We start from the raw sequence: 26,904 nt of genomic DNA, 5'->3' as shown, positions 1-26,904 counted from the left end.
GTATAGAGTTTAGTTCGTATGTCGCAATTCATTTCTTTTCGGTCATTTATGCTCGGATTGTCATAAAATGAGCAAAAGCTAGCGCAGTGTAATTTTTGTGACTATACACCGATTTAAGCAATCGTAAACATGATTCTTGCATGTGTACTTTCTTTGCGGTGATAATTTATTGTGATCTGACAAAACGGTACAGATTCATTGATACATTTGCAGTGCATTGTCAGTATTAAAACTAGAAATTCTTGCTTGGACTGTACTTTTCAGTTTTATATGTAATGGCAAGAAACCATGTGTGCTTCATTTCAACGCAATTCATTGTATGCAGTGTTATTATGTTCCATCTTTCGACTCTCTCAGACGGAACCTGTTGTATAAATTCTCCGTCAGACTTCATAATAGTAACAATAGCATCTTGACGCAAATAGTGAGCTCCGACGTATTTGTATTCTCAAAGTTTCATGAGTCTTACAGAAAGACCATGTATCTTTTACACCGGTAGTTGTATCTAGCTGGTCTTTTTAACACAGAAGCTTTAACTCTGATTGCGCTTTGTACCTTTTACTTCCCTGTTTTTTAAACCTCCTTTTCTTTCTTTTTATAGTTCCAATTGTCTGTTTTTTGTTCTGTTAGATAGGTGTCTACGTGATTTTTTAGTGTTATATGGGATGTAGTTTACAAATCCTGATTTAAATAAATAAATAAAAAAAATTAAATAAAATAATCCTGGAAATAGACATGTATATTTTATAACAACTTTCATATGTATCCAAGGTCAGTGTCAATATGTGTTCACTTTTTCCCTCACCAACATTTATAAATGAATTGCGCAATAATGAAGAGGTACCATTTCGATTGCTACTGAAAGTGTTGTCAATCATTGTAAACTGACAAAACATATCCCACTTCAACGCAATATAAGTCGTTATGTACACTTTCATATTCTGTCTGGTATGGTAGCCTGGTGTAATTCTTGCATTAAATGTATTTATTTTTGAAATTGTGACGACGATAAATACAACATAGAGTAGATTTTGCAATAACACGATGAAAATTGAAACATTTCCATTTAGATAAGACGACATGGCGTTGGACAGCAAACTTTCCGCAAAGACCAAAGCAGATTTTATAGTTAGTCGCCCCAAGGTATCTCATAGATTCCTTGACGCTCAGAAATTCTATGAAAAGATACAACATCTGTCTCTACTTGCATTTCTTGCATTTGCCATTACTTGACCAGGAAAACATTTTCTTCGTTTGTGTATCGAATTTAAATCTTAAACTGTTTGATTTTTTCCTTAAGGTTGGTGCGTATCTTCAATTTTACATTCATGTTCCTTTCAAACTCCTTTTCCCCCAAACTGACATGAATGTACTGTATTCTGTTGTTACATCTTCGCAATGACAGTAATAGATTTAAACCTGCCGGTAAGCAGTTTTTTCTCCTAGTTCATGCAGAACAGCAATTTTCAGTCCTCACTTTATCCAATATGCAGATGACATTCACACATGACATATTTGCCCGCATTATTTTTTCCACGAAGCCCAACAACTTGTAAATGAACTCGCGTAAATTGAAAGTGAAGATCAAGGTAACATGACAAGTTTTGAACCCTTCCAATTAATGACCTCTACGCAGAAAATAAAGCTGCTCATAATCCCATCAAAGTTTATATTTTCTGAAAGCGTAGATATTTGAAAATGCTGTGTTTTTGATTATTTGGCATTATTTACATAAGTATCACGTGACAGTCAATCTGAATAACCTCTTAAAATCGGGGTTTTCCTTGCGCTAACTGTATAATGCCATATTCAGCACATAAGCGTAGATATCGACAATCAAATTGTCCATGCACACAAGCGTGAGGATCGCTGTCAGTGGTCTCAGGGCACGATATGTTCATGTGCGTGATAATTTATTACGCTACGTTGAAAACAGACAAATAAAAGTGTGAAATTTGCATTTTCTAAAAGTTTAACTTATCGACATCTCTTACCTTCCCATAATTGCCCGATGTTCAGGTATGAAGTTAAATAAGATAAAATATTTGACAACCATCCTGATGGTGACATTGTTATGAAACAGGGCCTGGAGGTCCGTTTTAATGTCATCGTGAGCTTGACTGTTCTGAGGAGAACCGTTTCACATTCTCTGAAGTCCTTTATCATTGCTGTAAACTATCACCAGACGTGTCTTACATTATGCAATTCCTGGAGGCAAAATCTCTACTCACGCGAAATTCGCCGATGAAACCAACCAACTTTTAGATCAGAATACTAAACCGAGCCCTTCTAATGAGGTTTCGCCAACTATACAAAAAACGATACGATTTCATTTGCCCTCTGAAGATTAATACGTTACTCATAGAATTGTAGTGTATATGGGTTGTGTTTTACATTTGAATCCCTCTTTGTTTCATGGCAAAACATACTGTATGTGATATTGTAGCAGATGTAGACTTGCTCCAAGTCTGTTTGCATATAACAGAGTAAATTGAGGGAATAAAGTTCAGCGCACTGTCACGTTAGGGTGCTGTTACGTAGATCCTGGTGAGAACGTAATCACCCAGCCAGTTAACTGCTTCCGAGAAAAAGCCAGGCGATGGAAATCAGTCTATACAGATGTAAAGTATACGTAGGAAGTTTTATGATCCCGAAACCTCAGAGTAATCTTACTTTGGCGTCTTACGGCGAAATAATCGTACGTTCTGCGGCTCAAGTTTGCGGAAAACTGTATTCAACAAGATTCGTGTAAATAGTATTTTATCTGCACTATTTATATTTGATAAACGTTAGCGATTTCACTAATATGGATTTTTCTAATGGAATATTTTGAATATGGAGTTACTTTCAGTACAGCATTTGCAAGGGTCCATAAGATTGTTACAGAGATTGAGCAATCTAATCATATCGTGTTCACTGATAAAACATCAAGATGTCAATAATATGGACCATCCATGATCATCTGAACAGAAAGAGTGTAGAGCCGTGATGAAGTCAATGTAGAGGAAAGGGAGAAAATCATCTGCTGGAATGACACTGCACTTCATCGTATGAAATCCATCTATTAAACGAGACTTACCTGTAAGCTGATGTTTGGTTGGATTTTATTCAGTCAACATAACATGAAGGAATCACATGATATAGCACTGCGCATGTGTAGCTTCACACTTTAAAGGTGAAATGAACACGTCAACAAGAAAACACACTATGATGGTTGGATAGGGAGGGCATATGATCCATTTCGTGTTATGATGACTACATGGAATCCTTGTAAAACTTCAACAGGCAAGTCTCGTTGAATTGGGGGATTCTATTACATCGTCACACTCAAGGAATCACATGACATGATATTTCAAAGCAAAAGATGTGTGAATGAAACAATGTTTGAATGATGCAAGACACTGCAAAAAACATTTAAAACCAAAGTCTAAAAAGCAGATTTAAAAAGGAACGTTTTAACATTAGTTTTAAAAATTGACAGGCTAGGAGAACGCTGAATATCTAATGGAAGACTGTTCCAGAGTATGGGAGCTGCTACACTGAACGAACGATCTCCATACTTCTTTGTGCGCGATCGCACCGGACAAAGTCTGAACTGGTCAGCTGACCTCAAGTTACGACACGGAACATAGAGTGAGATCATATTTGAAAGATAACTGGGAGCAAGCCCGTGAATACACTTAAAAGTCAGGACTAACATCTTAAAATACAATGCGCTGTGTCACCGGTAACCAATGCAACTGATACAGAACAGGGGTGATATGAAGAGAGATTTTTGAACGAGTTACAATTCTTGCAGCCATGTTTTGAACACGTTGAATCTGAATGATTAAATTATTCGGAAGTCCATACAACAGAGAGTTACAGAAATCAATACGAGATGTGATAAAAGCATGGACAAGTTGTTCTGTGGCAGACCTTGATAAATATTTGGGATACGCGCAATGCGTCGTAGATGAAAGGCTACTGTACGGCAGATCTCTGACGCATAAAGTCACAGTGTAAAATGAGAGTCAAGGATGGCGAATATACTATTTGCTCATTAAAGCGTGTTTAGCATCCTTGGATAACAGTGAATCCGTTCCCGTTCTTTCAGTGGATTGGACCATGTTGTATTTGTGTACATGCACCATTTACGCTGTTCATCACGTAGTTGTTTGGAGGCGGCCATATTTGGGTGCGGCACCCGTTTATTATTTGTCTTACTGAAACCTTCCCACTCAGTGGATAATTATACTTGAGTAAACATGTCTGAGTAAGAATATTTCAATGAACTAATTTTAATCTAAATATAAAATCATGAAAATAACGCCAAAAGTTGAAGCTAATGTGCCTTTAAAGCCTACGGATGTTTGGAGGATCACGTGACAAAGTCTGCTTTAAAGATTTACAAACAATTCAGCAAATAGATAAGCTATGATCCACAAACTATTTGGAGTTATATTAACTTGAACAATTAATATTTTCGAAAAATTATTTTATTGCAAGGTAGTACAATGCAAATCTAAATAAATTCCTTGTTTGAGAATTAAGCATATGCAAATAACGGTAACGCCAATTTTTGTCGCTGGCAATATGATTGTTAATATTATTTAAACCATTTGCTGTAAATATTATGCAAATTAATCCGTGACCAACGGTAACATAGTATGAGGTTTCATCATTTGTTTGAAAAGGACAAAATAACGAACACACGTCAGCCATGTCTTCCATGCAAGAATTCATGAAGTCAAAATATCTGAGACAAATATATACTGTTTGCTCATTAAAGCGTGTTTATCATCTTGGAAAACAGTGTTTATTTCACTCTCCGATTCAGACATAGGTTTTTACGAATCTTCTAAATCGATCATGAGTTTAAATATTGTTGAGCGACTTGTGGTTCTTGGCGGGAAAAGTGTCGGTAAATCGGCAATTCTGCGTCGTTATTTATTCCAAAAGGATACATTATATCCATCAAATACCATTGAAGATTTATTTCTGCATTTGGTGAAAAGACCAGGTAAGATCTATTCTTTTTCAACTGCTATTTAAATTTCTTGTACATTTTACTTTTAAAACATTCACTCTTATTTTTCGTTTGCACACCAACCCGTCACATTGAAAATAGGGGCTATAAACAAAAATGTAATGTTGAATGAGTTGAACCCGATGGTAAAAATACATTGAAATAAAGATGTGCTTTAAGGTAGTATGCGTCTCGAAAGTGAAAAACTTAAACATTTGCTAAACTTTCCTCAATGAAACTTTCAACAATTCTTTTACCAAATAAAGAATAAATAAATATCAGGGGATACCGTTCAAAATTTGGCACCAGGAACAAATTTCCAAACATTTGCCGATATTTGAAAATTAAAATGGCAATTTTGGAAAAATTAAATTTCGATTATTGAAAAACTAAGACGGTGACAATTTTTCTCACTCAAAGAACTTTAAAATGAGCGCCCGCAAGTGGTAGACTAGAAAACAATAACAAAAAATTTGACACTTCAAATATTTATCCCCGAGGGGCATTATTGTACCTTAATGGCAACACAGTTATCCCACTGAAATTACTGGCTTAGCGCTTTGACCTTTAAACTCAGTCCATGACAACTTGCCGGAGATTGTACAGTAAATACGTTCAACAAACATCTTACAGTTTCAGACGCTATCATTCCAAAGTATCGTCTGTCACTTAAGAATGTGATTTTTTCTGCAAAACTAAAAATTCAACGAAAGAAAACTAACGAACTTTCATAAGTTTTCGTAAACTGCTAAAAATAATGTAAACACATACATTAACAATAAAATCTATGGCGAGGTCTAAGTTATTTCGAGAAAGCTGGAAGTTTTCCTTAAATTCAAATTCTTACTACAACCAAAAAGCTACAGAAAATCTCTTTTCACACATATTAAATATTATTGTGTATTCTCTCTATCAAGGCACAGGGCCAGACAAGAGTTAGTGTTTTGGTGGACGTGCCACCATTGTTTTCATTCTAAAATCTTCAAAACAACATTCACTTCGTTATGTTTTAGCTGAGTAAGATTTAGATGACTTTAAAATCAATGCCACAACATTTATACTCTGTTTCCAGTCTAATTCACATGCTGTGAACCATACAGTTCATTGCCAACGACTGAAAACGTAGTGGTTTACTTGTTTATCCTTGTTTACTCAAAGTCACGTGATAATGAGATGTAATTCGGCGGCATCAATCTTTTTACTGTTGAAAAACGCCCTCACAACGTTTTTTCTCGAGAATATATCGTTCACACATGTTATTAATATCTATAACAGAAAGGTGGTTCGAAGTCGAGATTGTTGACACAGCCGGAAGTGAAGAATTTCTTGAAATGAAGAAATCCTGGATCAATAAATCGAAATATTTCATGATTGTTTTCGCACTGAATGATTTGAAATCACTGGGTGACGCCATCGACGCATGCGCTCTGATTAAAAACCTCAAAGGTAAGATCGTATTTTTTGAACTCTGAATTATCAGTCATAAAATTGTATCAGCACAGAAGACATCAGTTACAGATGTCAAAGATGAATATTCAGAACCTTAATTACTAAATAAAGGTTTACATACCCTCTTAATTAGCTTGTTTGTATTTGTAATTTTGATCGATAAGTTACATGAATACACATTGTCGGTTGAAATTTTCACTTCAAAAAAATAAAGAGGTAAAAGATCTGTCATCAAGACAATTTGAATTGTATATTATTTCAAATGTTCTCAGTCTTGTGTGATCTCACATTGTCCAGACTGATACAAATATACATGATGTAGTATACATGTATATCCTGTCATATCCATTTATCTCCAAGTACACATTTAGTGCAGTATAGTTGTATGTTTGTATACACGCAGAGACTTGTATCAATAAAATGATTAAATAGAAGCCTATTATATCTACAAAGTAGTGTTACAAATAATAATTTGAGTCATCTCGAGAACTAGTTCACGTGACATAGAATATGAAAATAAATGCATCATTAGACAGTACATGGACGGTAACACCACAATATAAATAAAAAAGTTAATTTTAACATTATGAAAACAACCTTTACCTAAGACACTGTTGATAATCATAAATTTAGTAAAATCACCACAATTAAGGAGTTTTTCCTGTTCCTCAACATTAGATAAATTTCAGAAAAAAAATATTTTTGCTGAAAACCGGCAGAAAGACATGATGACATTATCTTCTATCTTGCAGGTAGCAGACGATACAGTGTCACTCTGGTCGGTAACAAAACAGACAGCCCTGACAGAGTTATCATGACTGAAGAAATTCATAGACTTATGGGTTCCATTATCGACAATTATCCTTACTTTGAAACTAGCGCCCTCAACGACGATAACGTGATTAAACTTATGGACACCATCTTTGGGAGATGAGTTGCAGCAACTATTGCGACGACGGCAGCGCTGAATATATCACAAGAAGAGAAAAACAAACCACTTCTGAGAAAACTCTTCAGTTGTCGGCGAACATCAAACGAGTTTAAGAACTCTCTTCCTTCAGGAGCACCAAGCGTCGAAAATTAATCACAGTATATTATCGGCGTGCTAATAGGAGTACAGATAACTCTGCCTATTTACTGACTAATCGACGCACCGACCGATCTACATACATACATACATACACACATACACACATACACACATACACACATACATACATACATACATACATACATACATACATACTACTACATACATACATACATACATACATACATACATACATACATACATACATACATACATACATACATACACATACATACATACATACATACATACATACATACATACATACATACATACATACATACATACATACATACATACATACATACATACATACATACATACCCATCCGCCTTGACCCTACATATCTACCAACCTGTTGATGCTGGTCTTGTGTATCTAATACATATTTTATTTCGGAATAAACAAATGTTATTATTGTGTCTGTTAGTGCCAATATCAAAATAATTGTAAATAGAAGAAAGGTCATTGTACCTACAACACGAGCTGAACTTTTGTGAATTATTGCATAGGTTAGGAGAGAACGAAAAAATCAACAGTTAACTGTGTTGATGTTTAACGACAAAATGGTAACTATATGTATAGTGTAACCTGTCCTTGGCTGTACGTGTCCAACATAGTTAGTTAGTTAGTTAAGTTTATTATAGTGACATGAGATATCATTGGTTCAAAAAGAATACAATTCAGCATAAGGTTAACACCTCCCAGCCCAATGGGCTTATATGTCACTTTTAAGACAATTCAAAATATAGGTCACGAGGGCATTGTTAGCGGAAAACAATACGCTTTCAAACATTCACATATAAACGCTCTTTTCTCCTTGTAAATGCATGTTCAATAAACTTTGATATTCCCCTAACGTTTCTAGACATCAAAAATTTACATTTCTCAGTATCTGATGTCAAAGTTTGATAATCAGTATTTGAATTTAAATACATTTCCCTCAAATCGTCATATAGATTACAATGGAAAAGAAAGTGCGTCTCATTTTCTACAGCATTTTGATTACAGAAAATACAGATTCTATTGTCAACAGCTTCTCCCCTATATCTTCCAGTTTCTATTCGTAAAGGCAAAACACCGGTTCTAAATTGAGCCAATAAAGATCGCTGTCTACGAGAGAGACACATCGATACATAGCATTCTACATTATAATCAGTTTTAAAGAGCACATATGTTCTTAGTTTTGGTTTTCGGTTTACACTTTCACACCAAGCAGTTGAATGTTCAAGTCGCAAGCGACTTGAGGCAAGACTTAAGTTTACATGAAGTAGTCCATCTGTATCAAAATTCAGGTCATCAAAAATATGACATACATCAGAAGACCAATTGGACTGCTGAAGAGCATAGTCCCAGAGAAATATTTTCTTTGTTAATCTGTTTCCATCAAGGTTAACAAGATGATTCCAATATCTGAGTATCCAAGTGTATCTTCGCACCTGACATGAATTCCAACCTGTATCACCAGAGACAGCATCAATAGGTGTAAATCTATGAACTCCTAAAAAGAACCGTAAAGCATGATTTTGAACCGAGTCACACTTTGGATGTTTACCGTAACCCCAAATAGCTGAACCATAGTCCAGTATTGGGGCTACACATGAATTGTAAAGCTTTGTATATGTGCTAAAACCCATATTTTTAAGAATTTTGAACTTTGAAATAATAAACCCAAGTGCTCTTTTGGCTGACTCAGCCAGATAAGATGATGTAACAGAGAAGTCTAAAAATTCATTGAATACAATACCTAGGTATTTGTAGTTATCAGTATAATTCACAATATTTTCACCTATATGAAATTGAACATCACTCCTGTTATAACCTGGTTTTCGAAAGTGAATCACCTTTGATTGAAGTTATTAATAACAAGTCTCCATTTAGAGCACCAGACATTTACATGATCTAACATGAACTGCATATCAGTTTCATTGTCGGAAATTATAACAACATCGTCCGCATACAAAAGAATAGATACATTGTAATTATCGACCATAATACCTTTCTGGAACGATTTTAACTCTACAGCTAGATCATTTATAAAAAGGGCAAATAAGGATGGTGATAAGTTATCGCCTTGACGAACTCCACATATTGTGTCAAACCATTCAGTATACAAATCATTGACCTTTACACATGCCTCTGTATTACTATACATGGCACTTATACCTTTATACATTTTGCCATCAATGCCATTTAGTAGCAGTTTGTATAATAAAGCATCCCTATCCACATAATCAAAGGCTTTCTGGAAATCAATAAATGTAGCAAAAGTTGACAAACCATGAACAAGCCTATTTCTAAGAATTGAAGATAAAACAAATATATGATCCTGACATGACCTATTTTGACGAAAGCCATTTTGTTCATCTACTAGAATATTACCCTCATCGAAATACTGTAAAATCCTACCATTCAACAATGAGCTATATAGTTTGGATACAGTTGATTGAAGACTTATACCTCTGTAATTCAAGGGGATCCGTGTGTCTTTTGTACCTGATTTTGGAATAGGGGACACAATCGATTTTTCCCAGACATTGGGGATTTTACCCGAATCAAAAACACAACTGAAATAGGTGGTGAAGCACTGAAATTCCGTGTCATTCTTCAAAACCTCATATGGAATTTTATCTAAACCAACAGCTTTGCCTGATTTTGCTTTCATGACAACTTTCTAACCTCTTCAATTGTGAAATTCCGATTTAAGAATGCATTACACTGATACATCGGATCTTCAAAATTCCTTTCCAAGAAGGTTTTATGAAAAATCATCCTATCATAGAAAGCAGAGTCAAAATTTACATTCTCTGAATTACGATACAATGCAGAAAATTCACGATGCCAAGTATTAAGCAAATCGCTATCACTACAATAATATTACCAGTGTCATCGTAAACTTCCATTGGTATCGATTTGTTGTTAATAGCCCCAAGCCTTTTCAAATTGTCCCAAAACCGACGTGGATTTTCTATGCAACTGGATTCAATATTACCAACATATTACCAACATATTACTTCCCATCACTTTGCAATAAAATTCTCTTTTCTTGACATTACATATTTTTGACGTGACTGGTTTATTTTTGTCTCGAACTCGCTTTCAGCATGGTCGTTTCGTGCAAAACAGACGACTCTCTCTCTCTCTCTCTCTCCTCTCTCTCTCTCTCTCTCTCTCTCTCTCTCTCTCTCTCTCTCTCTCTCTCTCAACCACTTTTCGGTAGCAATAAGTCGTCCACACATCCAACTGATGACCTAACATTGAGTCTTTTTAAGCGGAGCAAGTATCGATAAGGACTTTAAAAGATTTGATTTCCTCATCTGTACTTCATCAACAGTTTGCACCTCGCACTGACATTTCACTTTTTCGTTAAAGTCACTCTGACGTCATTTGACGACAAGACCACAGGATGCCAGGATCAGAGGTGATGACGTATGTCTCATTTGACTAAAACCGCCAACCATTCTACATTTCCTTGTCGGCTCACCTCTGTTGAAACGTTCATTGAATTTTATGCCCTGGCAAAACAAAATCTTATTAAATGGGTTGATACCGACGCAGACAGAGAGACACATATTGTCCAAGTGAGGTATGGAGATAGGATACATGCAAAAAATCTTTAAAACATGGAAAATTTCATTTCTCTTCCAAGGAATTCACGGTTCAAGATCTGTTATTAATTTCCCATAGGCCACCACAAAAACAAAAGCGTTGAGTTAACAAATGTACTTTAGAACATTCAGCGATTGTGATGTTGTTGGATTGTAAAAGAAAAATTCTTATAGCAAAGATGGAAACGATGCATTTACCGGTACGCATTCTTATCATGCTAAGGTAAAGCAAATGTTATTTGTTTGTAAGTGGTTTTTACAGTACATAATCTATTGCCTGCGTCATCCATTGTAATACAAAACCATATTTTACAATAATTAACTGTTGCCTTTAAAGTGTTGATAGTGATATTCACCAATAACAGTGATGGATAGTAAGTAGTCAGAAATGGTGATTTCCCCGTAGCTAAATATTCACGTAAAACTACGTACAAATTACCGGAGTTGACAGTGTTTCCTTTTGTTTTCTTTCCGTGATTTGTTTAAATATATTAGGATGACTACTCAACTGTCATTTTTACTGTTTTCATTATGACGTACAGAAAAAACAGACTAGTTTGCTTGAAAACTTGTAAGTATAAATACTGGCTTTCTTCTGCATTGAATCTTACCGACAGTTTCTTTTTCATGTTCGTATCATTGTTCGTTCTTTGAACATAGAAAGACAATAAACTTGATTTCATATTGGTGAACATTGTCATACCACATGAGGGTAGCCCCCTCTGTACTCTACCCTGACAATTCTCTTTTTTTGTCTTAATCTTTGAAAACAGAATACACGTGTCAACAATTTCCTTTCTGATCTTGCTCACAAGTGGTTTACATTTTTGATTGCCATATAACAGGAGCATCCCTGATTTAAACTCCCAAACTGTGCCTCGATGCCGACCCGTGCCTATTCACCATCCATATTACAACATGCATTACGTTACAATGCACATATAGTCTCCGCCAACAGAAAAAATCCTTTTAAGACCTGCAATTTAGTTTTTTGTGTTAGCAAACCATTACAGTTCTTAGCTTGTGTGATAACGCCTTTCCAAGAAACACATGGCGATTGCTACGAATTTAATGGGCCTTTATACCTCCCCATTCTTACCACAGAATCATGATTGCCACAGCCATTATTCACAGTTTTCATTTTGATTCAAGCACACAATGACATTTGACAAAAATGTATAACATTCAAGTTCAAGCGAAACAAGTATGACGGCAGGTATCAAAACTCGAAGGTAATCATTAATTTACACTGGAACTTGCCAGTAACTAAGCTGACAGTAAAATTAAAGGTCTGATATCATACCATAGGGTAGTTTTTCCAAGAAGATATACAAATTGTAATAGGTCCTGATGATTTATAAATAAAGTTTTCTCTTAAAGACGAAGATTTCTTTTCTTTCGGAAAGGGAAGTAATGAAAACAATGGAGACGATACTTAACAAAGATGATTATTGTCAGAAAAAGAATGAGCAAGAACTATTATTTACAATTGTTACACTGGAAGAAAGTCTGAATAGAGATAATTATATGAATAATCCACAAAGAATACAATATTTCTTGGTAGTTATTGTGATATGATACTACAAGGAAAAAGTACAGTCGATACACTTCGGAAACAAAACTGAGGCGATCGGTGCATATGCACAAAGAATGGCACGGAAACAGACGGGTCAATATGTATTAATTTGACCACGGGAAGAAATTATCTGCTGAATGTAAATGAGTATGGGACACAAAGCACCAGCTTAGACGATAAGGATTGCCAAGAAAACCAAAGGCATCATTTGTCTTTCCGTCAAGCTTTTGTCATCTTTTTTTCTGTGAGTCTGTCTGTCTGCCTGTGTGTCCGTCGGAGTTTAAGTCTCTCTTTGTCCGACTCTGCCGAAATTTCTGAAATATAACTGTATTTTTTTCAAAACATTATTCATAAAACTCACCTATAGTCGCGCCCACGAGGCTATTCACTTAATATATCTACCGCGAAACAGTATTAATCTTCTTAGTAAAGTACGCGAGTAAGACAGTTTTGACTCACAAAATTGTTTATCTTTCTAATATAACGATGCTAACCATGTTCATCCCAAAAATCATGAATTTCAAATCATTGGAATGATCGCTACAGGACTGCAATGTAAATTAGACTGACTACAACTGTAAGATTGGAGTAAAACTTTATATGTCACGTGACTAACATTCAAGGCCTCTATAACTCTTTCACATGATACCAGTAAGTGCATTCGAGGTCAATGAGGAAGGTCAATCGTCGTGAACTCTGAGGAAATCTTATAGCTGGTATAACAAGGTTTCTGAAGTAAGCTTTCCGTGTCCTTCCATAAAACATGACGTTGACAGGTTATAATGATCATGGAATTACTGCCGATGACGACGATACCTCACAAGTGTCATCGTAGTCGTTATAAACGATGGTACAGGTTGCTGTGCTAGCACATTGAAGCGCAAGAACAGATATCATTACTACTGCAACGTCAAACATCACCAATCTAGGGAATACTCGCAACGTCTTCAGAGTCTTTAATTCAACAAAGACTTTTCAGTGACACCAAAGCAAACTTCAACGAAAGCAACCATGCCAGCCAACAAGACGCATAGTCTGATAGTCATTGGAGGCGAGTCAGCTGGTTCGTCGGGTCTTATGCGCCGCTACACGTTCAACAAATGCAGTCGTCATTCACACAGCACTGAAGAAGACAGAAGCTTGCATATTGTACAAAGATCAGGTAATGGCGTATTTTATAGCATATCGAGTGCATAGCTTATTGGCTTAGAAAATACCTGCATTGCTGCAAGATTTTAAAAACTTGTTGAACCCTTGATCTTCTTGATCTACACAATATATCAATTTTCGATCAGTGATATCTGATAAATATTATGTCATGCATTGTTTGGTTCAATACAATCTGATTAAAATCAGATGTAGAGTACGGCGACGTCTCTGTACTTGCACGGTTTTCTCTTGCTGTCGCCTCTCACTACAGCAAGAGAATACCGCGCAAGTACAGAGACGTCGCTGTACTCTACATCTGATTTTAATCAGATTGGGTTCAATATTGACGCTATCATCCTTTCATTAATGCGAAAAGCACTGTTTTACTTCTAGAACGTCGGTTTCAACTGAAGGCAGACAATACAACCAGTATGGTGGAGTTCCGTGGCTTAAGGAAGTTCTGGATTACCAGATTCAAACTGTTCATGGTGTGGTTTACAGTTGACAACATCAAATCACTGGAAGTCGCCATAGAAACATGCATGGCCATCAAAAGACTCAAAGGTAGGCCATCTTTCCAACGTTTTTCCTGGTTAGTCCTTACTAAGTAAGATAAGTTTGCATGTTTGTAGTTCTGCGATAAGGCGACAAGAAAATATTCTTAAAATTCAAAAACTGATATCATCACTCGTTGATCCTGTAAGTTGTGGTGTGTGTTTTTGAGGAACACGTACAATACAATTGTGTCTGTATGATGAGTTTTAATTACTGAGTATTCAAGTGTTTGTGTGTGACAAAGACAATTTAAGGATACTTATTTGTTGTTTTACTTAGTTATTTCAATATTGCTATGAGGGCAAAGATACGTTTGAGAACGTCATAATTTGATTTCCTGAATACATCAAACCCGTAGAGGGTACACCTTGAATACCTAACACTACCTCCACGGAAGTTATGTTATACACACGCCTTACAATAGTATTGTACATGTCTTACCTTGTGCAACCACGTCAATATCGTGACCTCAAACATGAAAAAAATAACGACAAATTTCCCGTAATTTGGTTTACTACCAATCTGATTAAAATCAGATGTAGAGTACGGCAACGTCCATACTTAGGCGGTATTTTCTTGCTGGCGCCATTCGCTACTCGTGAGAGGCAACAACAAGAAAATACCGCCGTACTCTACATCTGATTTTAATCAGATTGGTTTACTAAAAACTACACGAAGGATGCCACATTAATTTCTTGCGTTACAAAAAGTATCGTTGCATTCTATGGTTCGTAAAGGATGGATAATATTGGGCGGTTAAGAGTTAGTTGTAGCAAGAGTTGAAAAGCCCGGCTCCTGTCGTACCTACCAAATTGACGATGTTATGGCCTTACCATGGCCGTACGTACCAAATTGACGATGTTATGGCCTTACCATGGCCGTACCTACCAAATTGACGATGTTATGGCCTTACCATGGCCGTACGTACCAAATTGACGATGTTATGGCCTTACCATGGCCGTACGTACCAAATTGACGATGTTATGGCCTTACCATGGCCGTACGTACCAAATTGACGATGTTATGGCCTTACCATGGCAGTACGTACCAAATTGACGATGTTATGGCCTTACCATGGCCGTACCTACCAAATTGACGATGTTATGGCCTTACCATGGCCGCGTTATCTACAGTTCAAAAACAATTTCTTTCTGGTTTATTCACAGGAAACAGACACTACAATATAATTTTTGGTTGGTAACCAAAGCAACAGTCCACGAAGGGAGATCACACCAAAAGATATGAAAGGATCATGGAAGGATAATAGACTGGTTTGAAACGAGCGCCCTCACTGAAAACAATATCACAGAGTTGCTTTTTAGATATTTTGAAGACAGCCTCTGTGACGATGACGTCATCGATACAAAGAAGAAGTCTTTAATTAAAAGACTTTCGCTTAAGGCAAAATACAACAAAACCAAACAAAGATACTACCATTCTCAAAGAGAAGATAATTTTTATTGCAACGTAGTACTTACTCGTAAACGATTTTGAATATGAATTAGTTAGCGTGATCAGTGAATACGTAAATTTTGACATAAATACACAGCCATAATTTTCCATGGAATGTGCAAAACACAAAGGCGAAATAAAAATGTACAAAGAACTATCTGATATCTAGTGCATCGCATATTAATGATATCCTATGAGTATATTTCTTGTGTGATTGTCACAAGAAATGTCTTGGGTGTCTTTGTTTGTTTGTTTGTTTGTTTGTTTGTTTGTTTTTTGTTTCTTTGTTTGTTTTTGTGACGTCTGTTACGACAGAAAAAGGCGGTGAAGCTGGCGATATTCTTTAAAATAAATTTATTAAAATGAAAATAAAGTCAAGTGAAATATAAAAACCACAAGGCACTTATCTTAGCTTGGACGGTATAAATCTATCAAATTACAGTCCCCACAAGAGGGAAGTCTCTGGCTGCAGACTTGATATTGGTCCGAACCTGGCAGAGTTCACAGAGCATAATTCTCAGCGTGGAAGTCTTGACGTGAATCCCAAATAGTCTAACTAAAAATCTGTACCTTCCTGTATTTATACTAAAGACGCTCCAGTGAACACAAGAACAACAATCTAGAATAATTACTGTTCTAAAAATATCTTCATTTGTAGTAAACATGACTTCCAGAAAGTTCTACATTTGACTAATTCAGCTGCAGGAGAACGACGTACATCTCACGTCCCTCGTATAAACAATGTGACAGATACTTGTATAAATCGTGTGACAGATATTTGTATATTCCCTGAACACTGTGGAAGAATTTGAGCATAATAATGTTGGCTGAGAATTTCTGATATCATATAAGGGTTGAGAAGAGTCAACTGAAGAGATATGCTTATTCATTGCAGCAACGCTCAGACTATTATCAGGAAAGCTGTGGCACAATGTATTCGAGATAATGTTTTACATTGCTGATTTGTCTCCTAATTAAGAACGTTATCCCTGAAGTAACACGTCAGTCGATGAGATTTCATGGTTCTGTCTCCTCGCACAACAGACTGTAGATAACCACTTGGACCATTCTAGGCTTTTGTTCGTTAAAGTGAGACAGTCGTCGGAACTACGCTCGAATGTCGTGTTGGACCCATACGACCAATGAAAACACTGCATCCAAGGTACGATGGTGATTGATGAAAGTTAAAACATGTTTGTCATAATCTACATCGTGTAATTTACTAGTAAATGTTTGCAGCTATAGTGATGAGGTCGTCTAGATATCGTGCACTAATATACTTTTTTTGTAAAAAAAAATAAGAAACTCGCACAGGCGCAGTTCAAATGACCGTTTTCCTTAATCTGGGGATGAAAATTCAGCAAGAACGCTGGCCATACTCTACAGTACTCAGGAGATGTGCATGCAACACGTGGCTGCACATTGTCAGCGCAGATTAGTACATTGTCACTTGTATAAATCAACGAAATAGGGACAAGTTACTGTCGGAAATATTATAGAATAAATGCAAGATTATAATGAGGATGCAAAAGATGTGAAAAGTTGAATAAGTCATTCATTTTACAATTCAGCATGTAGAAAACAATGCATAATATTGAGAGATAAAGATAGTGATAAAGATAGTGGCGACAAAGTGAAGGTACCTGATGAAGGTGATAGTTTTCTATCTGAGTTCCCCTTCCGTGAGGCGGTGTTTGCGACTTAAATGTTGCACTATGACCCAAAGCTGGTTTTATTAAAGGTTTGTGGGTAAACTTTTAAAGGGTTAAGGTGATTTGTTATAAATACCAATATGACTACAATAAGAATTAAATATGAAAGTTAACCAATTAAATCCCTGGTTGGTAAAACAACACAATGGTACGGTGACTTCTGACATTAACCGTGTATGATTCAAAAAGGAAGACTCTATCTGTAAGGTCAAAAGTTGATATAAGAAATCACTTTGGAATTGTATGACTTTGCCATGACAACACGACATGGTTATAATTATTGGCATTGCTATGGTTACCGCCACTTCGTCATCGTTTATAATCTATTTTTTCACTCTTCGAAATCTAGAATCCCTTTTGTCTTATAGATACGTCATGCAAAGTCCCGTCCAGTTCTCTTGAAATGTTTATAAAAGTGTAATTACCAGCCTCACATTGGTGGAAATATTTTTAAAAGAAGCAATATTTGACTAGTGTGAAATTAAAACTGGAATTTTCCGCCAGATGAGAGCTCGCGCACGATCCAAGAGCGTTATATTAGTAATATAGCACTGTTATTTTCGCATCTAGGCTAAGCAGCCGAACAAAGGTGGTATAATATAATATAATATAATATAATATAATATAATATAATATAATATAATATAATATAATATAATATAATATAATATAATATAATATAATATAATATAATATAATATAATATAATATAATATAATATAATATAATATAATATAATATAACAATATAATATATAATATAATATAATAATATAATATAATATATAAATATAATAATATAATAATATAATATAATATAATATAATATAATATAAATATAATATAATATAATATAATATAATATAATGTATATAATATAATATAATATAATATAATATAATATAATATAATATAATATAATATAATATAATATAATATAATATAATATAATATAATATAATATAATATAATATAATCTCTGACAATCGACAACACGGTCCAGTTGCACTTAGGTCAATAAACAGAGGTTATTACAAGCGTGTCATTGCGATCAGGTTTTCGTCTAACAGACGTCGAAATCCAAAGCGTACATGGTTTCTCTGTGATATCAGGTTTCTAAACCAAGAACACGGAAGGTAGCTTATGACGGAAAACTTGTTAATGATTTCACATGAAACCCGCTGATATTTTACGGATAATTAGTAATGTGTACGTGTGTACAATGTCATTTAAACTTTTAATGATGAAGTTTTTCTGATCTTGTTCATAAAATAAGCATAAATGTGATGATTGGACGAGCGTGCCTTTACGTACCATTCATCCTCTGTTCAGTGTCAAGTTAGTTTAAACTTTGTGTGGTAGCGACAGATCTTCAAGGACAGTAACGTGAAATATAATCATGGTAGGATAGCGTGTAAAGTTCAGGGAAGTAATATTTGAACTAATGGCAACATGGTCGCGTTAACATTTGTGTCATGTGATAATGGCCCTGCAAGAAATTTTATATAAACTGATTTGATAAAAGTAGTTGGTGATCGATTCGTAATGCCAAGTTCTGTATTCGAGTGCTTTATGAACTCTACAGCGTATAGAGGGATTGCAGTTAGAAAAACTGTAACAGATAAAGCTCGGTTATTGAGCCACTCTTTTTAAGATCGGGGGATTTAGCCAGGCGGTTTTCACTACAAAACACTTGTGCGATAAAGCATTAACTTGCAAAGTTTAGAAGACTACGACGTTTATGATGTGATGCGGACCACAAATCCTTAATACATATTACACTCAACGCTGAAATTTCATGAATTTTAATACTCATTCTCAAGGGGTACGATTTTTACCATGGCGCTTTTACAAGTCTAACCAACACTTTGAAATCCCATGCAGCTGTCCCTTGTTACGCTTCGATGCATGTCGCGGTATTCAAAGATTATAAAGGAAGTAAGCGGGCTTGTGGCGCAACGGATAACGCGTCTGACTACGGATCAGAAGATTCCAGGGTCGAATCCTGGCAAGTTCGGATATGCTCACGTTTTTTGACAAAAACCGCAATTTTTCTTCAATAAAAAAAAACATGGAGTCACCGACTTCAGAAGGCTTTCAATGAGGTGTCTCAATCAAGGTTCAGGCAATCAGTAATAATTTGGAAACACCAATGTTTCAGTACGAATTCACGTTTATATTTTTCACATAGTTTAAAATGTTGTATTCACTTTCCTATCATCTTCCCACACAAACTTCTGAAATAGCTATGCTGCTATCCCTGACACACAGTGTTAAATACTATATAGGTCATAGACAAGAATTGACCTAGTTAAGCGTTATTACATTATCGGCTGAAGGTTGCATCCCCTGGTCACGTTAACATATTCCCATGTGATGTATGCCCTTGTTTGAACAGAAACGAAGAACTCGATATCTGGGTTTGTTTTTTCAAGCTAAAAGAAGTAAGAAGGAAGGTTTCTAAACTGGCTGTGTCCCGTGATATGTTACCTTTTAACCCTTTGACTGGATAACAATAATGCCAAAATGAGCCGACGACTTATAGCACTACATTTCAGGAGAAAAAATACAAATAATTTTGACCGTATCCGGACCTAAATTGCCCAAGGGAGGCATAAGCTACTTTTGCTATGATTTGGGTACTTTGCATAAATTTACATATTGTGCATACTTGCTGTATTTAACTATCAAACACCACTGAATGTAGCAACTATTGTATTTATGCATCGTCTGAATATACGTCCTGGTCATTGAGATAACTAAGCTATAACAAGGATAATAGTTTATTTTGTGATAAGAGTAAAACCCTAATATTTCGTATTCAATATTTTTGACCAAAATTTATAAATCTCACACTTCAATGACTTTGATTTGGCATCCTATCTCTATGTCTATTATGATTATAGACTTATTCATATTTTTGTTTCTTTTTCTCATTGAAAATATCAATAGAGTGATATAATACAGTAATAATAATATTTTATTGCTTGCTTGTAAATATAGGATTTACATCACATTTGTGGCAATAAAAGTGTGATACAAAAATAAGTTCAAATTTTTCTCCAATAAAGATAAAGTAATACAGTATAATAATAGTAGCTGATAATAAATATAACTAGACATTTCTTTGTTTATATAAAATAAAAATATAATCTGCAAGTTGTTCATTAAAAGATAACTCTTGTTTTGTTAGTAGAGAAATAAGCTGATTTTCAGTTGTATCGTTTTGGAAATTGATTTTACTGAAAAAGTTCTTTCTTTGGACTTTGTATTTCTGACAGACTAATAAAAAGTGTGTTTCATCATCAATACTGTTGGTGTTACACTGATTGCAGTATATTTCAGTAATTGGGGTTTTTGGAACAGTGTGTCTCCCTTTTTCAATTGCTAGATCATGATTGCTAATGCGAAGTTTGGTGAGTAATTTTCCTTTTCTCACCTTGTGACGTGTTAAGTAGGGTTCTAATCTAAAATTATGTGTTTTTTGGGCGTACATTCTTAGTTTACTCTTTTCATCTGTGGTCACATTTTTCCAAAAGTGTTATTTAGCAGGACTAAAATGACAAATAAAACAAAGACTCACTGATCACTTTAAATGATGATGAAGTTGGATATCGACTTACTTTATGTGCATGTGATGTCCCTCACATTTAAAAAACGTCCTACAGTCTCTCTCTCTCTGAGTATTAATATTCAAGGGACTTTGTTTTTGATGACATTTTAGACCACGACACATTGTTTTTGGTAAAAGCCTGAGTAAACATACAAGCTGCCAATGTCTTCAGTTTGAACAATGATATAGAGACTCGTGGCACAGTATGCACAGTGCTGACCGTGACAACACTTAATTTAGGCTCAGTCAATAATACATGTGATATCGAAATTTTGCTCTTTCCCAAAGTGAACAATTCTAAATTAAGTTATATATTAATAAACGAAATAATGCTGCCACATTAAAGGGAGTAAATTTCAGGTAAATTTTGATTTGTATAGTTGATTCTAAAGATGGACATTATTTAAAGTTTCCTCGAGGGAAATCTGAAGAAATTTGAAATCCTTCTGATTCGTTGAGCGTGCTAAAACATTTTAAAGAATATGAGTTTTCATTGAGTTGGAGTAACATTTCACTTGCCTCAATAATATTTTTATTTGTCAGTGTGTAACAGGACAACGTCAACCAGTGAAGAGGATTCAGGTTTACATATCTGTATAGCCGAATTGTACGTGAATACCTGACGATGCTACTGCTTTCTAGGAAAAGAATCGACACGAATGAAAATATTATCATTATTGTATTCTGTCTTGTGGGCGCATATCTATCGGTGAATTTTGTCGGGGCAGCGGAGACGAATGTGGCGAGCCTCGTTTTCGGAGAGACTGTGCTGAGAAGGGAGCCAGATACTTTATCTATTCCAACGTTACCACCCTGGCGAGAAAAATTCATAGCAAGTATGGTTTCGTTAATCTTCAGTTTCTAAACTTCGCATAAATTAACATTACTAAAAGATGGATTTGCAATGTTCAGTGTTTTGGTAAGCTGGTATTACCACAGGTTCTTTTCATTACCAGCGATATTGAATCCTACAGACATCTAATAGAGTGGAATCCTTCTTTGAACGTGGCGCTGCAAGAGTTTGGTGTGGAGAACGCAATGCAGTATGGGTAGGTTGTTTACTACAGGTTTATACTTAATCGCTCACTTCTTATCGATTGGTTCTTGAAAAACGAACACATTCCTGTATTTATCACAGAGGCAGACGCATTTTGGGTCAACAATCCTTTGACATCACTATCTAAATCTCAGGATTTCGATATGATAGCCATGCATAACTGTGATGGCCTTAAACCATCCTACAACGTGACAGGCGGATTTCTATATCTGAATGTTACATCCGGGACACTCAAAGTTTGGGATGAACTCATCAAGCGGCTGCAATCAATTTTGGATCAATACAATTCAAACACTGAAGACATCAACCACAAGGGTTCAGAACAAATCTTACTCAGCCAAACGTACACGAAGATACGTACAACTTGAAGATACAATGGCTTCCAATTGAACAGTTTGTCGTCGGAACGTGGTATTCATGTATCGAGGTTCAGGCGAAGGCAAAACCTGTCATAATTTTGAACAATCACATACGCGGAAACGAAGCCAAGATTGAGCGTGCAAAGAAGTGCGGCCATTGGGCACTATCTGAAGACTACAACGTGTGCCTCGAAAGCGCGTGCACAAAATCAAAATATAAACTTAAACGTTTATGTGCTTACTTCGCCAATTTGAGCAACAAGTGTACTAACATGGATAGCGAATTATCGTTGATAATTATTTGTTCTGTAGATTCTGTTTTCAACTTTTGACAGGGGAAATTCTATTTTTGATTCTGAAAGGGCATAAATAATATTCACAAATCATTCTACAGTGTTGAGATGTGTAGGCTGGCCTTGATGTACTCACAAGGCTGACTTGCCACATGTCAGTCTTCACGGCGGCCAGAGAAAAGTGTTTCGTCCGATGTAGAATTCAATGAAAGGCAAGGGCAATTGATAAGGGGCCACTACTGTGACGTTTGAATATTTAATCGACATCTTCCATTATTGACACTTGTTCCAACATAAAATGTATTAGGAAAACCGGTGTAGAAATGCAATCAAGATCAATGAATGTTCTTGACACCGAACCAAGATAAGTGACATGTGTACCTAGCTGCATAAATAAGTATTGATATTAAAATGAATTTCTCAGTAGCCTTGACACAAATTACAAGTAAATGGTGGATTTATTGACCTGTGGCTGGAAGTTGAACGAATGGACTAACTGATTAGATGTATGATGAATTGATATTGAATTGATCTACCAGCAAACTGTTTATTTGTCTATATATCAACATCTTTTTCCGACATAAACCCACTTGTCCTATTATCACGAATGCAAAAAGCGCTTATCGGGCAGATTGTGAGGTCCTTTTGAACGAGGGCGCTGTTACACTCGTCCGAGGAAGATGGCTCCATTGTCTCAGATAGGAAGAAAGACGTGATTTTACAAAAAGAGACGGATATAGCCAATCATATATTTTCGCGAAATATCAAAAACCATATTTTGCTTATGAATATGTTTTGCGAATAAATTTCAAACTAAAGAAAGTTTTCTAAGGAAAATTAAGAGATGTTCGTAACTGCCTAATCAAAACTTTGAAGCCATCTCTCTCAGCTATTTTTTGGTCATGTTGAAGCTATCTGTTACACAATCAAATGGATTTAAGATTAAAACTCAAATTATTGATTACATTATCATTGTTCTTCAGAAACACTTGCAGTAAGAACGGTTTTGTACATAGGTTGAAATGTTATTAATTTGTATTCGGAATTTCATAAACTGAGCGAGAGTAAATGAAATATGTTCTATGCCTGTACACGTAACCAATTCAATAAACGAGTCTTTCGTACATATTATTCGAAGGCTAGTTTTCTTAATGCTTTTCAAAGATAGACAAAACGATTGCAAAATCTCATTGATGCATGTTCAGTGGTATATTATTACTGTTTACTGGCATGTCTTTCTCACTTTGATGTAATTTCATTGTAAGGTATAAAACAGTGTTTTTATCGGTTTTTCCATTTATTCCATCAATGCTACTGATCTTAAAATATTCATTAATGTCTTAAACTACCTTTAGCTCACACTTGTCATATTCGGGCCCAGTGTTTACAATTGTTCTGTTTTTCTGCATCGCACAGCATCAAACGATTACAGATCAAAATAACGACCCAAAAAAATGAGCAATTACGACGATGTCATGATTTTGATTTTACTAGAATGTTGTAAACAATTGTGAACAGAAAATATATTCAAAATGTATACTTAATTCAAAGCCTTTTCGTAATTTTTATGTATTCTGCACAGCATTGTAATTGAGGAAATTCTTGTGCTCGATGTCAATTTTAATTTTTTATTCTGATCAATTGTCATCATACATGTGATTTTTACACTATGAGAAATACTGACATTATTTGAATGAATAAAATTTAATAAAGATTATTTTTGCAAGAGATTTCGAATTAACTTGCTAACGGCTAAATTCCACAATTTGTTTGGTTGCCGACACTTCATGATTTACCGTAGAGCTTCACGCTTAAATATAAAATATCCTCCATGTTACAATCCTTTGGTAAATTTGCACTCTACTTGTGTCTATGAGCGGACGATACAACTTGTTATTCTAATGAGTCTGCGCAAAGCGATCTCTTCGGTACATCAGTAAATCATATCACTGGTCATTTGTAAAACCGTTAGAAAATACTATTTAATAACAAATGTCAAGGGAAACCATTCCTTTAGTGTGTGACTTTTAAAACGGATGCAAATGAAATGCTTCTAAGAAACTGAATATGTTGACACAAATATTAAAGAATCACATATGTTGACACAAATATTAGAGAATCACGTGACTGATACACCACTTCACAGAAATTCAGCTTTTCGTAAATTTGTTTGCAAAAGTATGGCGAAATAAAATGCAATCCACAAACTACCTTGCGATAAAAAATTAAAATCTGCTGCCTAATGAATACAATTGAATTGAATTGAGTTCATTGACAGTTAATTTTTATAGCTATATTCAATTAAATTTCGTCCAATGGGAACTTATCTTTTCGATGACGAATCAACAAAGAAGATTATTGTTTAATGGACAGAATATGTAGGAGTTATTTTGCTCGTCAACATGTAAGTGACTATTGTGTGACAGTACGTCCATCTTTAGCCAACACCTCACTCAGTAGGTAGCTTTCTTTACATGTAATGGTCAAAATCAATGAAATCACACATGATTTTTCCTAGAGTTCCTTGGGATTTGCCAGTAGTTGCCTATACGAAAAATAAAAAGCTTTAAAATCAGGATAGTTTAACTAAATTCACCAATCATGATGTTGCCGGAAGCCCCTTTTTTCATTATTTTTTGTCGGTTTCGTTGTTTAAAAGACAACAAACCAGACGCATATTTTGCTGTCTATCCTGTTCTACATTGACTTGCAATTGTAGACAGTGTCACCACGAATGTCTCCGTAACTGTGTATGTAGTGCAAACCAACCTTACATGTTTACATCCAATCGTGATCATGGTATAGCAAGAATGTATAGAGTACACGTCAGATTTGTTTTTTTTAAGAAGGAAGAATGCAGTCGAACGCCTTGTGCTACTTAGCGGTCTGCCTTACTTTTTCAGTATGGCTCTAATGAATCAAGCTACTGATATAGTGACGCTCAGTTTTCAAATGATTCAAAATTTGTCGCTTGCTTTCTACTTTTCGATTACGCGCTCCCTAGTACATCATGCACACATAATATGCTGACCATTGTCGCCAAATGTCAACAAGGAAAATTCCCCGTTTTTTTATTTTAACATTGCGTACACTGACTTAAATGTGCATACACGGTTCTGTGTCCTTATCAGCTTGATGTACATTATGTCTCAGTACGAAAGATTTCTGGAGCTATGAAAGTAATGTTACAGCGCTCTTTCTACCCCTTATATTACAAACGGATATGTGGCATACTACCTATTAAGAAAACAAGCTCATGCACCCACTTAATCTCAAGACACATACTTTTAATGTTGTTTTTTCTTGTTTGTTGCTCTAAGTTCTTCCGAAAAATATTTAAATACCTGAGGATAATTGTTTGGAGGAACGGGAACTTAATTATTGGGTTTGAAATTTAGCAAATTTACGATTTGCGGTCAATGGCCGATATAAAATCTGATCGACGTTCGAATATTAATTTATCCCATCAAGTTATATATCAATGAAAAGCCATGATCTTGGCTTTCTAAAATATAACGTTTATAGTATTTATTGTTTCTGTTTCCGTCGAGTGGTAAATATGTGACCCCCAGCCCATTGTTGAAATCCAAGATGGCGGCCAAGATGGCGGCCAAGATGGCGCCAAATGAACCCCATGGGGCAATATTTGATTTTTGGAACATCAAAATTCATTAACTATAGACCCTAAGGGTTACAAATATGTAGGTTAAAAAAATATCCATGGGGTGCATGGGAACCCTACCTGCGACCCGACTACATGTGGAGGTTGCCAAGAAATACAATTTTAACTGATGGCGCGCTAATAATAGGAAGAAAATGTTATGTTATAGCGTCGTCAATTTTGGAAATGACCGGACTGTTAATTCCCACTGTTGGACTTGTACTAGGGACATTAGTTGCCGTCTACCTTTCCAAATTTGCATTTGGCATCAATGTGAAATCTAGATATTTGATAATATATCATTATTAACACTAAGTTGAAAT

The 26,904-nt window shown here is 35.4% G+C and overlaps 1 protein-coding gene and 1 non-coding gene across 2 annotated transcripts; both read left to right on the top strand.

The window, feature by feature from the left end:
• The first annotated feature begins 13,527 nt into the window (after positions 1-13,527).
• Positions 13,528-15,874, top strand: LOC139125538 (uncharacterized). Its single transcript, XM_070691603.1, has 3 exons — positions 13,528-13,893; positions 14,274-14,444; positions 15,602-15,874. Exons 1-3 carry the CDS (start codon positions 13,743-13,745, stop codon positions 15,634-15,636), a joined length of 357 nt encoding a protein of 118 aa, XP_070547704.1. The 5' UTR covers positions 13,528-13,742; the 3' UTR covers positions 15,637-15,874.
• A 3,668-nt stretch (positions 15,875-19,542) lies between these two features.
• On the top strand, positions 19,543-19,615 carry Trnar-acg (transfer RNA arginine (anticodon ACG)). The gene has a single exon. It is a non-coding gene; the product is annotated as a tRNA-Arg (tRNA).
• Positions 19,616-26,904: the final 7,289 nt, after the last annotated feature.

The sequence above is a fragment of the Ptychodera flava genome (assembly GCF_041260155.1).
Source record: "Ptychodera flava strain L36383 chromosome 3 unlocalized genomic scaffold, AS_Pfla_20210202 Scaffold_25__1_contigs__length_14229661_pilon, whole genome shotgun sequence".
In the NCBI taxonomy this organism is placed as follows: Eukaryota; Metazoa; Hemichordata; class Enteropneusta; family Ptychoderidae; genus Ptychodera; species Ptychodera flava.
The sequence above is the reverse complement of the archived record's forward strand: the minus strand, read 5'-3'. Positions and strand labels throughout refer to the sequence as shown.

Excerpts from the sequence above, each read along its gene's own strand:
- LOC139125538 (XM_070691603.1), top strand. The coding sequence starts at position 13,743 with ATGCCAGCCAACAAGACGCATAGTCTGATAGTCATTGGAGGCGAGTCA. Across the intron at positions 13,894-14,273 it reads GCATATTGTACAAAGATCAG|AACGTCGGTTTCAACTGAAG; the intron begins GTAATGGCGTAT and ends TTTTACTTCTAG. Across the intron at positions 14,445-15,601 it reads GGCCATCAAAAGACTCAAAG|GAAACAGACACTACAATATA; the intron begins GTAGGCCATCTT and ends GTTTATTCACAG.